Source organism: Procambarus clarkii, chromosome 79, assembly GCF_040958095.1.
Source record: "Procambarus clarkii isolate CNS0578487 chromosome 79, FALCON_Pclarkii_2.0, whole genome shotgun sequence".
NCBI classification, from domain to species: domain Eukaryota; kingdom Metazoa; phylum Arthropoda; class Malacostraca; order Decapoda; family Cambaridae; genus Procambarus; species Procambarus clarkii.
Genome location: NC_091228.1, coordinates 9,587,318 through 9,605,283, shown reverse-complemented (window position 1 = coordinate 9,605,283; position 17,966 = coordinate 9,587,318). Strand labels below are relative to the sequence as shown.

At 44.2% G+C, this 17,966-nt stretch overlaps 1 protein-coding gene across 1 annotated transcript in view; it reads right to left on the bottom strand.

The window, feature by feature from the left end:
* The window catches only part of LOC123748463 (murinoglobulin-1), a 173,347-nt gene that overhangs the window by 87,455 nt on the left and 67,926 nt on the right, over nt 1–17,966 (bottom strand). Inside the window, 3 exon segments of the mRNA XM_069314658.1 lie at nt 1,103–1,260; nt 11,543–11,731; nt 11,939–12,113. Of these exon segments, the coding sequence (XP_069170759.1) occupies nt 1,103–1,260; nt 11,543–11,731; nt 11,939–12,113 (522 nt within the window).

The window sequence follows — 17,966 nt, the reverse complement described above, 5'->3', positions numbered from 1 at the left end:
CCGACGTACACCGCAGTTAAAAAGTAGAAATCGGTACTTTTGAATTAGAAAAACCGGAAAAAATTTCCGATTTTTGTTGTGAAGACACTCACGTAACCTAACCTCCCTAGGCCTAACACACGTTATATGAGGTCTAATATAGTGCATAAGGAAGCTTTACTAGCAATATATAGTTTGTTTTTTACCTTCATTTTTCGGACTATAATGCGAATGGTATTATTATTTACTATTTACTTTACCATTATAAAGTGTAATGAATAGTACCATATTCTACTCGCTAATTGCCTAGTATGTCAAGTTTTATTCTATTGTGCTCATGGTTACAAAAGGTGCTATCTGAACAAGAGAATGGGTTACCTAGCCCTAGCAACCTCTAAGGCGTGTTGCTGGGGGGATGAGAGCAGTGTGAGACACACTGACAGTGTGAGACTCACACTGATAATGTGAAACACACTTATAGTGTTAAACACACTGATAGTGTGAAACACACTTATTGTGTTGGACACACTGATAGTGTGAGACTCACACTGACAGTGTGTCACTGATAGTGTGAGACACACTTATAGTGTGAGACTCTCTGATAGTGTGAGACTTACTAATAGTGTGAGACACAGTGACAGTGTGAGACTCACTGATAGTGTGAGACACACTGATAGTGTGACACACACTGATAGTGTGACACACACTGATAGTGTGAGACTCACTGATAGTATGAGACACACTGATAGTGTGAGACACACTGATAGTGTGAGACACACTGCTAGAGTGAGACTCACACTGATAGTGTGAGACTCACTGATAGTATGAGACACACTGATAGTGTGACACACACTGATAGTGTGACACACACTGATAGTGTGACACACACTGATAGTGTGAGACTCACTGATAGTATGAGACACACTGCTAGTGTGAGACACACTGATAGTGTGAGACACACTGATAGAGTGAGACTCACACTGATAGTGTGAGACACACACTGATAGTGTGAGACACACACTGATAGTGTGAGACACACACTGATAGTGTGAGACACACACTGATAGTGTGAGACACACACTGATAGTGTGGTAACTCACAATAAATGACAATAATAACTCACGTCAAACATGTGGAGAGCGTCGACGTATTCACTATGGTAGTAATATCTTTCTGGGTCTATTGTTGCAAATTCTGTAGAGTTAAAAAATTTCATGAATTGATAGTGAAATTTATAAAATATATAAATTTTATTGTACATCATATGAGCATCATATGATGTACAATATATTAAAAATATTGTACATCATATAAGCAAATGAGAGCTCTGGTCCATGATAACTAACTCCACCCAGCACCTAGTGAGTCAACTGAGAGCTCTGGTCCATGATAACTAACTCCACCCAGCACCTAGTGAGTCAACTGAGAGCTCTGGTCCATGATAACTAACTCCACCCAGCACCTAGTAAGTCAACTGAGAGCTCTGGTCCATGATAACTAACTCCACCCAGCACCTAGTAAGTCAACTGAGAGCTCTGGTCCATGATAATTAACTCCACCCAGCACCTAGTGAGTCAACTGAGAGCTCTAGTCCATGATAACTAACTCCACCCAGCACCAAGTGAGTCAACTGAGAGCTCTGGTCCATAATAACTAACTCCACCCAGCACCTAGTGAGTCAACTGAGAGCTCTGGTCCATGATAACTAACTCCACCCAGCACCTAGTGAGTCAACTGAGAGCTCTGGTCCATGATAACTAACTCCACCCAGCACCTAGTGAGTCAACAATTATGTATAGGACTGCACCTTATAATATATTTGGAACAAATTATTTAACAGCTTTAACGTGAGCAAAAGTTAGGAAGATTTATTTGCCAAAAAATGCAGATAACGGATCAACGTTAATCATGTATAACTCTACACACCTTCATGTATAACTCTCCTCACCTTCATGTATAACTCTCCACACCTTCATGTATTACTCTCCACACCTTCATGTATAACTCTCCTCACCTTCATGTATAACTCTTGTGACGATAATCTCCTTCAAGAGATTGAGCCTGCTCTTCCCTCCAAAATTACGTCTTCACAATTATATAAAAAGACTATGGAAGAAATGTCCAACAACGACAACAACACCAGCACCAGCAAGGCTTGCCAGGGTGAGCAGAAACGTATGCATCCAGCCACCTGTTCGAACTCCAACCACCAAACTACCCGTTGATCGCTACGGCTCCGCTGATTGGTCGCCGGTCTGGCTGCACCTGCACTCGCCCCAATACTACCTGATGTCTGGGGTCGCCCCAACATCAGTCCTCAGAATGTTCCGTGCTTTCGTAGCCAGCACTCCTCCCAGCTAGACGTTAGCGTGTACTGAGAGAGGTGGTGGCTTTAAGCCAATATTCCAGCACCTCCCACTTAACTTTTGTATTGCACTTCTTGTTATTTTGCCTTAACGTAACTTTTCATTGTGTCATTTAAGTATTCTTATTATTTTGATTGATTGATTTTATTATACATATTTGTTTGTGCATTATTTTCATGTTTTGATTTATTTAACGTAATTAAAATTTCATTGTTAAAGTTTACTTGTGTTTTGTGTGTCTTCTCCTTACCTTACCACAGACGAGGTTCCAGTTTTTTCTATTTTTTTTTATAACTATGTGACGAGGCCATACCCCTAGCCTTAACAGCCGAACACCAACGCGTTACCGTCACACTCTCCACACCTACATGTATAACTCTCCACACCTTCATGTATAACTCACCACACCTTCATGTATAACTCTCCACACCTTCATGTATAACTCACCACACCTTCATGTATAACTCACCACACCTTCATGTATAACTCTCCACACCTTCATGTATAACTCTCCACACCTTCATGTATAACTCTCCACACCTACATGTATAACTCTCCACACCTTCATGTATTACTCTCCACACCTTCATGTATAAATCTCCACACCTTCATGTATAACTCTCCACACCTTCATGTATAACTCTCCACACCTACATGTATAACTTTCCACACCTACATGTATTACTCTCCACATCTTCATGTATAACTCTTCACACCTTCATATATAACTCACCACACCTTCATGTATAACTCTCCACACCTTCATGTATTACTCTCCACATCTTCATGTATCACTCTCCACACCTTCATGTATTACTCTCCACACCTTCATGTATAACTCTCCACACCTTCATGTATAACTCTTCACACCTTCATATATAACTCACCACACCTTCATGTATTACTCTCCACATCTTCATGTATCACTCACCACACCTTTATGTATAACTCTACACACCTTCATGTATAACTCTCCACACCTTCATGTATAACTCACCACAACTTTATGTATAACTCTCCACTTCTTCATGTATACCTCTCCACTGCAGCCAACGTTCTCTCGACTTAGTCCTGCAAGACGACTAAGTAAACCGCCGCCGATATAAAGCAGTGTGTGTCGACTGGTGTTTAAGTAGAACTGGAAGAGATTGGCGTACCCCGGGACCGTCTTAGGGAAGAAACGGACGACAGTGAGGTGCCTGTTGGGAAGCGCTGCTAGCCAGACGCTAGAGGCTTTTGTCAGAGGTTCACTACCCCTGTATCGACTGTTTAAGTGGCCCCGATCAGCGTGTGGGCTGAGGTTCTCTGCCAGCAAGTGGCCGGAGAGTGGTCGTGGGGTATTAGCACCTCGTGAGACTGTCAGTGGGCTGGCCCACGTACAAGATGAACCTCGCCAGTGTTTTCCAGTACGGTTGGACAAAGTACTGAGTGAGAGAGGCCTAGCTCTACCAAGTACTCAAAGATCAATACACTGTGATTGTGAGATTTTTCTCTACGCCTACCTCCCTTAAGAGGTGGACTACAAGTTTAAAGTCTGCTCACGGCAGTTAAGCATGAGTCCAGTAGAAAAAGGAAAAGCGGGAGCAAACCGCCAGGCCTCCACCACCAAGGATGAAAACCTGTCCACAATAGGCCGCTGGCTCCTCTTAGTTAAACAGGACGTTAAAACTAATAAAGAGTAACCGACGGGTTCTCACAATCAAATATTTATATATGAAGTGGCGCTATGAATTGGAATTCGAATTCCCAAGAACAGCCGCCTTATCAAGATCACATCAACATTTAATAATATGCAGAAATATGGTGGAATAATATGGTTGAAGGGTTGACATCAAAGACTGTTTTCTATAACATAACAATTTATTAATAACAAGAGACTAACTACTACATTACCGAGTTTACGTTACGTTAATGTCAATCCAGTGGCACGATAACAAACAGCTAAATAGCAACCCTTGCTGTGAGGCTGCATACTGAACTAACCTGAACACAGGTGTGCCCACTCATGACGCAATATTGCAAAACAAAGAAAAATATCACAGACTAAGTTACACCACAGCGAATGGTTACGTTATTGTACATCAAGTGGCATTTGCAACACAGTTATTCAACAGCCCCTCGAGAAGTGACAGCAGGCTCCATCTTGCTGACACTTCGGGCTGACAACATGAACTAACTGAACAAATGAAGGATCCACTGAAACAAAGACACAAGCAAGCAATCAATAGTGTCACGGTTTCCCTGACAGGGGTCCTCCCGCCCCCCAGGAGAGACCCACGTAACTAGGCGGAAGTCTAACAGTGACTCCCCCCTATCACAACCCCATGTGAACACTCTTTGCAACTCCCACTAAGAAGTTGCCCTGTTGTAACCCGATACACCGACAGGCAAGGCGGGACACAGCTCCACAGATCCCTAGTATGACTCTACTCTCGTCACCAGACGACAACCAAAAGAAATTGCCTGAAGTGATTAATTACATTAATTGACTGATCGCAGCAGTCAGCAACAAAGTACCACGGTAATCACAAACAATTGTCTCCCACTAGACAACAACATGATGATACTTTACGTTAATCTTTAACACTTGTCTCTCTCTTGTTAACAATAACTGAACATATTACAACACACTTGACGCCTTGCAAGTATTCAGTGAGTAATTCTCAATTAAGGTCAAACGGACCACTAATTACATCCCCATTGAGTTACGTTAACTAAGCCTACCCTAACTTGGTAGCTTCTCCACAGTCTGTGTCAAAAAAATTACGAGTGAGTGTTAATTACCCTAATTAACCCACTAATTACTGAGCCATTAATTAACTGTCACCAGGACCGATAATTAACCATCCATAAATACGTCTCACTCCGCACTGCCTAAGCAGGTCTCATCAAACACTGTGAATTCACGGGAAAGGAGTTAATTACCCTAATTAACAAGATGTGCCAATAATCCACTGTCCTCAGACAGGATATGATTAATACAACGATTTATGCTAGCTCCATGACCTCGCTTTACCGAGTCACCGGAGCTCTCCAATGCTAATTACTCCACTAATTAACATGAGCCACTAATTGCTATACCCCTGAAAGGTAATTAGTCTCGAGCATATTACGTTAACACAAATACTGACAGACTCTGACAGAACCTCTCCCACTACGTGAATTCATGATGAGAAGGCTAATTACATAATTAGCTAGAGTGGTCAATTAACTGTCACATGGACAATTAATTGCTCCCGAGACGTATCTCATTCTAGCTCAACACTGTTCTCTCTTATAACAGCCCTCACTCACTCCACAATACTAAGTGTGCACCCCTTATCCAGTTAATTACCCCTTAATTAACTCACTGAATCCTTAAGTCCTCAACATAACTTAAAGAAACAAAGTAACCCCAGCGTTACATAGGTCACACTATAATGGCATGCAACAACATATCAGCACTACCCACATATAGTTGCAGCTCTGCAACTCGCTAATTACTGTGCCCACACAATAAAACACACGGTTGTGCAACACACACAAGTATACTAATATTACTGCCCCTCCTCTTTTTTACTTCTTGCACCTGATTGCAAAGGAATACTGTGAACACACACATACTTCAGCTAGGCAATTAACCCATCAATTGCCTGCTCTCATTAAGTACTAAAAATTCCCCTGAATAATCCTAGAGGTCCCTTAAACCCTCAACACAGTTCCTGGGGCAATAATATTGTATACTGATAACAACACTGCACAAACCTGCAACATAATGATGCCGTCAGCATACCCCACATGCTAATGACATCATTAGGCAATCAGTCAGCAATCACCTCTACTGACTTACCACACAACACAGTACAATAGCATGCAAATGAACACATAGAAATGGCATTCACATAATGAAAATTACTCATCAAGTAAGGTGCAACTAATTACATAGACTTCAGGGGTCCCCATTGACATCCCTGTCTACCTCTAATGATTATAATTTTACTGTACTCTATGGCATTAATCTAGCCTGAACGATTATATAGAATCGACAGGCTGGATCACTTATATGGTAAATCTCTACACTGACTGGTCACACACTCCAGTCAGTCTACACACTTATATAAATATATATATAACTACTCGTGCGCTACCGTGTACAACATCCATCTCCAGGTACATCCCAACCAATCACCTGGACGACAGTACAGACAGCTGTCTTTTAGCTGCTTCCTCACTGTTAACAACTTTTATTGTACTCACGGCTCCTTTCTACTGCCTTCTTTCCCTTATTTTTCCTCATTACCAAAATTACTACCACACTTAGCTGGCTTGCTCCTCATGCGTCGACAAGATGTGGCCCTAGGCTGTCCCGGGAAAGTGGCCAAGGCATGTGGCCACAGCGCCCCTCCTGAGCTGAGAGAGGGGGGTTTGGTGGCCTGGGGTGGCCGGCGTGCGGGTGGCCTGAGTGGCGTATGACGTCATACCACCCCAACGGCCGGGCGGGCGGGCGGGGTGGTGTTTGGCCTCCACCCGCGGGCGGGCGCGCACATGGGTGCCGCCCACAGGAGTACCCACGCGGCTGAGAAATCTCAACCCCATCACTCTAGAACCATGCCTTTGTTCTACACTGGGGTGACAATGGTTGGTGGCGTCCCCAGGCGGCGTCCCCATACTGACGCAGCCTGGCGGAATGCAAAGTCCAACATGGGCCTGCAATATCACATACGCGTACACTGCCCAACATCAATTGTCCATTGCCACTAGACAGGATACTCAGACCCGAGGGATGAGGGATCAATCTGATACACCACGAGGCTTCTGCCAGCCTGCCTCATGCGTTCACACAGTCAACTGTCTCTTAGCTTTTTACTGTTTCTTCCGTAAATCCCTGGCCCCAATTCACTTAATTAGGCCTTGACACAACCCCTGATGGCAGGAGTGCCATCAGTCTAGTAATTTGGACGACAGAAGCGATTAACAGGGGGTGGAGGCGGCAAGCGTGCCGCCCCCACCCAAACACCTCTTGCTTCCATGGCCGCCCTATTCAAACTGAAGATTTCGCGGGCTAAGGGACACCAGATACTCATACCTACTCCCTACAATGCCTAGACCAATCAGCTTGGAGCCGGCACAGCTTCCTCATGCCGCTCCCAATCAGAATTGTTCGCGCCAAAACTAGGCTTGTACCACACGTGCGGGACCCAATCATATGCCTCCGTTACCCTCGGCGTCTTCTGACGTCACAAGGAGGAGGAGGCCTAAGGAGTGGCGTGATGTCTCCCATGTGGGGGGGGGGGGAAGAGGCAGCGCTCACCCCACTCTCCCCCCCACCTCTAACGGTTTTAGTCAAGTATCCTCTCACACTCACTCTCAACTCCCATCCTATTTCACAGAAACAGGAAAATCTCTGTAATTCTCTCTACAGAGCAATCACAGACTTCTAACTGCTCTCAAGTGATAGTTCTTGACATAAGCTTTCATTCAACACCCAACAAGCATATGTTATTTCGAAAGCTTCAGTTTCTAGAGTGTCTAGCCCAATCTAGAAACTAGGAAAACCAGCTGAGGGATCTAGATCCCTCACAGTGATCACTCATTCCCAAGGGTGCTTCCAACGTAACTTCCCTTATATCCCACTCATTTAGTGTAAATATCAAATCAAGCATGGCTGGTTCATCTTCCCCTCTCATTCGTGTCGGTCCCTTGATGTGTTGGCTTCGAAAGTTACTTGTTGCCACATCCAGCAGCTTAGCTCCCCATGTGGGACTTTGTTCTCCAAGTCTATCTTCCCGTGGTTGAAGTCTCGCATGATTAGTAGTCCAGATCCATTCCTGCTAGCGACAGAAGCTGCTCTCTCTCTCTATTATGTTTATGGTGGCCATGTTGTATCTATCATAGTCCTTTCTGGGTTTTCTGTCATTTAGTGATGGGTTATATATGACTATGACTATATTTTTTGTCCTCCAATTGTTATGGTACCTGTTATGTAGTCACAGAAATCTTCATAGCCTTAAATAACCATCTCCTCAAAACTCCGGCCTTTTCTTACCAGCAGAGCTACACCACCACCTCCCCTTCCTTCTCTCTCTTTCCTCACTACATAGTTCTCCTGTGGAAACACTGCATTTGTTATGGTTTTCGTTAACTTTGTTTCTGTGAGTGCTATTATGCCTGAGTTTTCTTCTTGTTCCTATTCTCTAAGTTCATATGATTTATTTGTAATTCCATCTATGTTAGTGTACATTGTCTTGAGACTCACTTTCTTCTGTTCATTCTCATGTCCCCTTCTTTGTGAGTGTTCTGCTGATGGGGGAAGCTGTTTCATAAGTGAGAGGATTTGTGAGGTGGATAAGAGTCTCAGAGGATACTGGGGTGAGGGGTGGGGGGGTCAAGTGAAAGGGAGACTGGGAGGGAATGGGATGAAGGGGGGACAGGGGACAGGGAGGGAAAGGGGGGAAGGTGGATATGGTGGAAGTGGAGAAGGGAGTAGAAGGGAAGGAATGAGGAGAGAAGGGAAGGAGTACCTGGGAAGGTATGGGGTTAGGAGGGAGGGAGGGCTGACAGAGCATTTGAGTAGGGTCAGGGAGGGTTCAGGGTAGGGGGGTTTTCTATGAAGAGGAGGGTGGTAGAGTAGCCCTCCCCTCTGGTGTTACTGGGCTGCTTATTGTGGGTTCCCCCTCTCACATCTGGTGATATTGTGTTAGGGGCTGTGATTTCCTGGTTTTCTCCTCTCGCCATGCACTTTTTCCTTGCTTCTGCCGCTATCGCTCTCTCCTACCTTGTCATGTCTATTGGGCTCTATCATATCAAAATTTGAAACTGTGTATGGAATCAGCCTCCACCACATCACTGCCTAATGCATTCCATTTGTTAACTACTCTGACATTGAAAAAGTTCTTTCTAACATCCCTGTGGCAGTTTCTACCTGTGTCCCCTTGTTCATGTACAATCCATACTAAACAGTTTATTTTTATCTACTGTGTCAATTCCTCTGAAAATTTGGTAGATCGTGATTATGTCTCCCCTAACTCGTCTGCCTTCCAGTGTCATGAGGTTCAGTTCCAGTAATTTTTCCCCATAGCTCATTCCTCTCGGTGTACTCTCTTTCTCCTCTCATTCCTTGGGGACTAGCCTGGTGGCATACCTCTGAACCTTTTCTAACTTCGTTTTGTGTTTGACTAAAGGTGGACGCCACGCTGTGCGTATGCGTGTGTGTGTGTGTGTGTGTATTTACTATATGTATCTTGAATTTGTATGTATATTTGCATCTTTTTGTATCAAGGCACAATGGGTATAATAGTCTATTGCATGTTCTATCTTCTTGTTATACTATGTTGGTTCGGGGTCTTGAAGTAGGTAGAATGTTGTTATGTGTTAACTGGCTGTTAATTGCTGGGTTTGAGTTTTTGATGTGCAGTGCCTCGCTGATGTCGAGTCTCCTGTTGTTGTTGTACCTGTCGATAATTTCTGTGTTGCTTGAAAGATTTCTCTGGTGATGGTCTGGTTGTGTGAGATTATATGCTCCTTAATGGAGCCCTGTTGTTTGTGCATTGTTAATCACCTAGAGAGACGTTGCTGTCTTGCCTATATACTGAGATCTTTGGGGCTGGCAGTTCCCAAGTGGGCATCAAGTGGTGGCATAGACGACGTTGGTCTCTTTTAAGGCGTTCTGTTTGGTGCCTGGAGACTTATTCATAAGTTGGTTTGCCGTCTTCTTGTTTTTGTAGTAAATTGTAAACTGTGTCTTCTGATTTTTGTCTGTGGTGATAACGTTCCTATTAATAATATATATCCATCAATCACTGCATGGGGAATTGTGTAAAACCCTGATTTGCGTCTCGGAGAGGCTGCAGGATCCGTGTGAATTCAATGGAATTCCCGGTTGCAATTCTTTTGACCGTGTCGTGGCCTAGTCGACTAAGGTGGCGTCTGGGATCATCCCAGTCGAAAGTTCGAACCCTCATCACGGCCCTTGTGGATTTGTTCATAAGAACTTTCACTTTAGAAGGATGGGCTGAACAGAGACCAGGGGTTCCCCTAGCTATATATGAAAGAGAAAGTATTTGTCTTTCCAAGGATGGAAGCTATAGACTTGAGGTTAATCTCGCACAACCTTGGACGGTGATTGGTGATTTTTGGAGTGTTTGGGGGTTTTGGTGGGAGACCTGTGAGAGAGTGCTACTGGTCTAGGCACGGGGTCCACCCGGGTGCTGCTGGGTACCGCCTCTAGCAACACCAAGGGTGCATTACCGGCACTAACCTTACGACCAACCTCCTCCAAAGGATCAGCTTCTTGTTAGACAATACACATTTAATTATTGCAACATTATTGTAAGATACCTGAAGAAATTCTCGTTCAATGGTGTTAATTTGAGAAAATTTGAAATTTCTCAAATTTCTTTATTTGAGAAAGCTTTTTTAAGAAAAGAAAATAATAAATGATTATTTGGTTTATAAAATTATTATAAAATGATTCGGCTAAATGTAAAAAAAATATTGAGACTAGTCTGTTAGTATACTTTAAAAGGAAGTAAATTTACTTAAATTTATCCGAGGGCTTCTATCTCAAGTGGTCTTGATGGGGCCAGAAAGCCGACGGCTTGTCAAGGGTCCTTCTTTCTTTCTTTCTCCATGGCAACACTGTTATACTGAACCATAACATGGTAACACTGTTATACTGAACCATAACATGGCAACTCTGTTATACTGAACCATAACATGTCAACACTGGTATACTGAACTATAACATGGTAACACTGTTATACTGAACTATATCATGGCAACACTGTTATTCTGAACCATAACATGTCATCACTGTTATACTGAACTATAACATGGTAACACTGTTATACTGAAAAATAACATGGCAGCACTGTTATACTGAACCATAACATGGCAACACTGTTATACTGAACCATAACATGGTAACACTGTTATACTGAACCATAACATGGTAACACTGTTATACTGAACCATAACATGTCAACACTGTTATACTGAACTATAACATGGCAACACTGTTATACTGAACCATAACATGGTAACACTGTTATACTGAACCATAACATGGTAACACTGTTATACTGAACCATAACATGGTAACACTTATACTGAACCATAACATGTCAACACTTATACTGAACCATAACATGGCAACACTGTTATACTGAACCATAACATGGCAACACTGTTATACTGAACCATAACAAATTTGAACCAACCTATATTAGAGCTTTCAGGTTTCACACTCGCTATCCTTTTTCTCCTCTTTTTTTTACAGTATTTATAGTCGTCGATCTGAGAGCCGAGCCATCGTCCCACATCAAAACTTCCAGCAAAGTTGAACACTGCTTCCAGGGAAATGGGGTCAGGGTTTACTGCCAGCAGCTCTGTGCTTCTGTCTACCACTCCTGGGTTTAGGAAATAATAAAGCTTTATGTTAGTGTCTGGGCTGGCATAAGAATATAAATATATAGTATGGTAAAATAAGAATACAATTTTCTTACTGTACTAGAATAACAACAAAATTTGCTTGTCCTGCTTGAATGAGCATCAGATTTTCTCAGCACATGTTTCCCTCAAGCAGGTCTAAGTCAGCCTTGGCGTGCTTTACTTACCCAGGCTACACACAGAGTCTGGCTCTGAGGAGAGGGACAGAGAGGCTTGTTCCCCAGGTTGTACGCGAGAGGCTGACCAAGTGAGGTTTACGGTGTTACTGAGGCACTTGTCCACCTCCAGCTCCCTCGAGTCCGCCACAACCTCCCCATCTTGACGGGTATACCACACCAACACCTGCAAAACATTATCAGTCTTAATGCCCCTCTTCATATGGCATACCAAACCTGGAACATATTATTGTTTTAGATTTATTAATGGAGGGGAGAAAATAAGGTTAATGCCATCGTTCCACGTTACACATTCTACCAACAGTGTTACAGACCCAATAGCTGGTCATATTTGGGACGGGAAGATGATTAACTAGCACCCACCTACCCAGTATATTGAATTAGCTATTTAGTTGTCATACAATGATAGCAGTATTGGTGTTGAGCTCGGCCCGCAAGCTATTCACACTCGGGGTCCTTTCCAGACTTTTCTTCTGAACATGAAATCAAAATGTCAGTATTTTTCACATTTTATGTAAGTAAATACACAATTCTAAGACGTGGGACAAAATTTTAGCAGTGTAGCCTTAAAAATTAATTACAAATAAAATAAAATTGCATCTTTAAAAACGAAACGTGCACAAAAAAATGTTGACTTAAAATTTTGAAACATTTAAATTGTAACTGATTATTCGTTTCGAAGTTGCAAAAACTCACTTTTCAATAAATAAAGTTAAAACTTTTCACCACTAATAGGAGAGGCAGATATGGGCTGATTATTATCAAACTTTACACATCTGTTGAGTCTGGCGGACTCATTGTGGTACGTACTGTTGCAACTATATTGATTTTGAAGCAAATGAGAAAAAATTCACGTAACAATGATAATTTTACTCATTAGCAGATATATATTTCTGCATATGTATATCTAATTTCTTTAGTTAATGCATTTAGTTTTATCTTGTAGCACATTTATACACTAAAAGGCATGTATTCGGTATGGCTAATATATGTATACCCTGTATACACGGTATGTTGTATATAATTTAGTAAACCATGTATAGTGTCTATTTATTATTCATTTATTGCAATAAAAGTCCAGGGCCTTTCTCCTACAACAAGCCACAATTGTGTCCGCCTACAACAACCACAATTGTGTCCGCCTACAACAAGCCACAGTTGTGTCCGCCTACAACAAGTCACAGTTGTGTCCGCCTACAACAAGCCACAGTTGTGTCCGCCTACAACAAGCCACAGTTGTGTCCGCCTACAACAAGCCACAGTTGTGTCCGCCTACAACAAGCCACAGTTGTGTCCGCCTACAACAAGCTACAGTTGTGTCCGCCTACAACAAGCCACAGTTATGTCCGCCTACAACAAGCCACAGTTGTGTCCGCCTACAACAAGCTACAGTTGTGTCCGCATACAACAAGCCACAGTTGTGTCCGCCTACAACAAGCCACAGTTGTGTCCACCTACAACTGTTGTAATCCACAAGTTATTAGGAATTATTAGCTAGAGGATCATTACTACAACATTTAACGAATGATGATTGGAAGTACATGTAAGTAGACAGACTATGGATCACATATCTAAGAAAGGTCAATGGATTAAGACCGAAGCTGTTTAGCCAAATTAATAATTCCTGGAAAGAGGAATCATTCTTCATCAGGCTTCTAGGATCAAGGTTACCGCTCTAGGGATAAGGTTAATCGGATTATACCTTCCTTGAGAGGCGGGGTGAAATGGTTGAGATAGATGGCTGACTGGAGTCAGTCTGATTGTGGGAGTTGAACTGGCAAGTCCTCTGGATCCCTGTTTGCGGCAGCAACGAAGTGTAGCAGACAGCTATGCGAGAACCTGATGTGATCTTAGTGACCAAGTTAAGTCTGCAGTATGTGAGTATTGAATGAAAGACTAACCGGGTGTGAAGCGTTGTAGTAATCATTCCGTATTAGGGACTTAGGCGGAAGTTACGAGTGTGGGTGGTGATCGCGGAGGTCAAGTGGTCTATGGGTATTGGAATCGTATTGACCTAATAGAGTATGTTAATATGTATTTATTTGTCAGAGTCTATTCTTTGTAATTAAGTGACAAAACCCGACGGCCTTTAAATACCTTCCATATGTTCATTCATTGTGTTCCAGTACAAACCGAGTGGTACGCCCCAAGGGTCTGGTGTGTGTAGGAGTATAGGTGGTAGTAACGGTTGCTGAGGCAAGGTGTTATGTGTTGTGTAATCTCTGTGTTCGGAATGAACCGGGGTTCAGCGTCACGACATATTTGGTGGCAGCGCAAACAGGTTTGGAACACTTTGAGAGATGAAGGAAGTGTGTTACTGGTTTAGTTGGTGAGGGAATGTTCGGGAATTGGTAGACGTCGGGTTGTGTTCAGGACGGTGGATATTGGAGTGAGGAAGGGAAGGTGTGTGGGCCAGTGAGTGGCCATAGTGGGGTGTGGGGCCAAGGTGTGTGGCCAAGTGGAGTGGCCACGTTGTGCGGCAGGGAAAGGTCCCCTAAGGGGTGGAAACAGTAGTATGGGGAACTGATAAGTGACGTTGTTGATGGTGGCTTAAAATTATAAGTGATTCTAGTGAGATTAAGGAAATAAGGCCAAGTAAGGTTACTGTACGGCAAAGCGTCAAGCTGGTTCATACACGAGCACATAAGGGGCGAGTAGCCATGACGGGTACGGGTAGTAATAGGGGCGCCAGTGGCCAGGCCACGAGTAATGTCGGTCAGGGTGAGAGTGGTGATAACACGGCGGCGTTGCTTACGGCGCAGGCGGCAGCGTCAGAGACAATTGGGCAGGTTTCACAGTGGTTGAAAAATGTGTTGAGCACGCATGAGACGACTAATGCAGGACCTAAGGTATATGGAGACATACCCACGTTTTGGGGCGCCAAACGGGATTCGAAAGGTCAGTTACTGACGGATATTAGAACATTTTTCTTTGCTCTAGAGAAGGCGACTAGTGTGGGGTCATGGTCGGATCAGGCAAAGATTGCAGTGTCATATTCCAAGGTGAAAGGGGAAGCAAAGACCCTGCTCAACTCGGCGGAAATTAGAGAAATAAATAGTTATAGCGAGTTTAAGCAGGAACTGATAGATCATTACGATGTGCAGCACGATGCAGTAGAACTAAAGGCTCAGTTAGCTGCACTTAAACGAGAACCAGGGGAACAATTAAGGGCGTTTGGCCATAGAATAAGACTCTTGGGTGATGTGATTGAGCGGACGGAAACGCAGTTCACGGGGGTAGTAAGAGATTCTATGCAACGGAGTGTTTTTTTCGGTGCATTACCGCGGGAAAGTGCGTTACACTGCAGGGAAGCTAAGTCTTTTAAGGAAGCGGTGAAACATGCAGTGTTTTGGGCGGAGAATAGCCCGACACATAAACTGACAGAGGATGACATTTTCAAAGAAGTGTCCCCTAAGGAACAGGCAAATCTTGCAGACACGCAAGAGAGACAGGCTCAGCTCTGGGCCCCAGTAGCTCAGCCAGTGGAGGATGGACCCGCGGCGGGGGTCACACATTCCAAGGGCAAGGGGCGAGGTGCTCCTCGACGTAACAATAATAAGGGCTGGGAGCCAAGGGTGTTCCAGGGACACAATACGAGTGGGGTGTCGTGGGGACCCCATCAGGGTACTCGTGGGCAGCGAGGAGGCTATAATCAAGGGGCACGTGGAGGCAGGTTCACTCCTGCTCCACCACGATACACGCCTGCTCAGGGAGCAACAGGAATATACCACCAGAACCAGGGTACCGGTAGAGGGTATCCCCGGGGAACGGGGTACACTGCAGGTAAACACGAGCCAGAACGACCTAAGCAGACCAAAGTGTGTAAGCTGTGTGGTGACGGTAGTCACTTGGCCTGGCAGTGTAAGCTTTTTGTTCCGCCTAATTACCCAGTGTGTACAGTAGGGGGTGGCGGACAGTGGTTGTGTACCGTCGGGTCGGGTCATCCCATAAAGGTGCATTTACGGTTAAAGGGCACTATCTATACAGCCTTGGTGGACACCGGTGCTTCTGTGTCCATCATGAGTCGTAGCGTGTTAGGATCAGACGTCAGGCTGATACCGAACAACAGGAGATTAACGGCGGTGGGGGATAATGCGTTGCGGGTGTTGGGAGAGACAACTGTGGATTTCCAGCTAGAAGATAGATGGTTTAAACATAGTTTTGTAGTAATACAGGATATAGGGCTGAAACATACCAACATTATCCTGGGAATTGATTTCCTCGAAAAATACTCATGTACCATAGCGTTCAGCGCAAGGAGGAATAAATTGGTATGTGGGGGTCAAGCGGTAGACGTTAACAAGGTGAGGAGTAGAGAAGGAGTAGCAGTAGTGAGGGGTAACTGTGGTAACTCGGCTGGGGACCAGAATATACAGTGGGCAGTCACGGTATCCAAGGATGTCACCATCCCGGGAGAAGCGTCCTTAGTGATTAAAATGGCATGTAAAGCCAAGGGAGTAGACGTTGTGCAAATTGAGCCACTGGATAATCCAGCAGGGTTGGTGATAATGGAGACTATTGAAGACATAAATGAAGGGGTAATTCGGTTGAGGGTTTTTAATCCCTCTCGGTGGCCAGTCACCTTGAGTAAGCATACACAGGTAGCGTGGGGGCTCCCTATGGAGGAGATTATTGCCGCCATGTCAGTAAGTCAGAGTGAGGGCGATGAGGATAGAATGGATAAATTAATGGGCATAGTGGATAGGATGTCCATGGAAAGGGAGGTTAAGGAAGCCTTAAGGGGCTTAGTCAGGGAGTTCCCGGATGTTTTTACGTTGAGAGGGGAACCCCCAGGGTGCATTACTCAAGGAGCACATAGGATTGACGTAGAGGGCGCACATCCAGTATATACGAGAGCATATAGCATACCAGTGGCACACCAGAGGGAGGTGAAAGAAGAGATAAGCCAGCTAAGAGATCATGATATCATTGAACCATCCAGTTCACCGTGGCACAGCCCTCTCGTAGTAGTCAGGAAAAAGAATGGGGGAGTGAGGTTATGTGTAGATTTCCGCAGAATAAACAAGCTGACGAAAGACGAAGCATACCCATTACCTAACATACAGGACACATTGACACACTTGAAGGGTACACAATATTTTGCCACATTAGACCTACTCAGTGGGTATCACCAGATACCGCTGGAGGAAGAGTCGAGGGAAATCACAGCGTTTAGTGCGTGCAACGAGCTCTGGCAATATAAACGACTTCCTTTCGGGTTGAAGTCAGCACCTGCTGTGTTCAGTAGGCTAATGATGAGTGTATTATCGGGGTTGATAGGTCCCACAGCGTTGCTGTACCTCGATGACGTAATCGTGCTGGGAAAGTCATTAGAGGAGCACATGCATAATTTGAGGAAACTCTTGCTAACGCTGAGGTCACACAACCTCAAAGTGAATTTCGAAAAATGCAGTTTTTTTTGGAGAATCGGTAACATTCCTGGGTCATACAGTGGGCCGGATGGGTATCAGTCCATTGCCAGATAAAACCAGGGATATTCAAGAGTTCCCAGTTCCACAGAACAAGAAAGAGTGCAAATCTTTCCTGGGGTTGGTTAGATATTATCGGCGATTTATTAAAGATTTTTCAAAAATTGCAAGACCATTACATCAGATCAGTGGACTTGCAGAGTTCGTGTGGGGGAAGGAACCACAGCAGGCGTTCCAGGTACTGAGGGCTGCTGTCAGCTCTCGCAGTATCTTGGCGCACCCAGATTTTAGCAAACCGTTTCTGGTGTATGCGGATGCTTCTGGCGCAGCGATAGGTGGTGTGGTAGCTCAGGTGGATGAGCGAGGACGGGAGCGTCCCATTGCATTTTGTTCACGAGTACTATGTCCTGCAGAGAGGAACTATAGTACGATTGAGAGGGAATCGCTAGCGATCACATTCATATTACAACGGAACCGGTACATCTTGCTTGGACATGAAATTTGGCTCAGAAGCGATCACAAACCCCTTAAGTATGTGTTCGAGTCCAAGGAGCCTTGTCAGCGACTGGCACGGTGGGTTACCTCGCTCT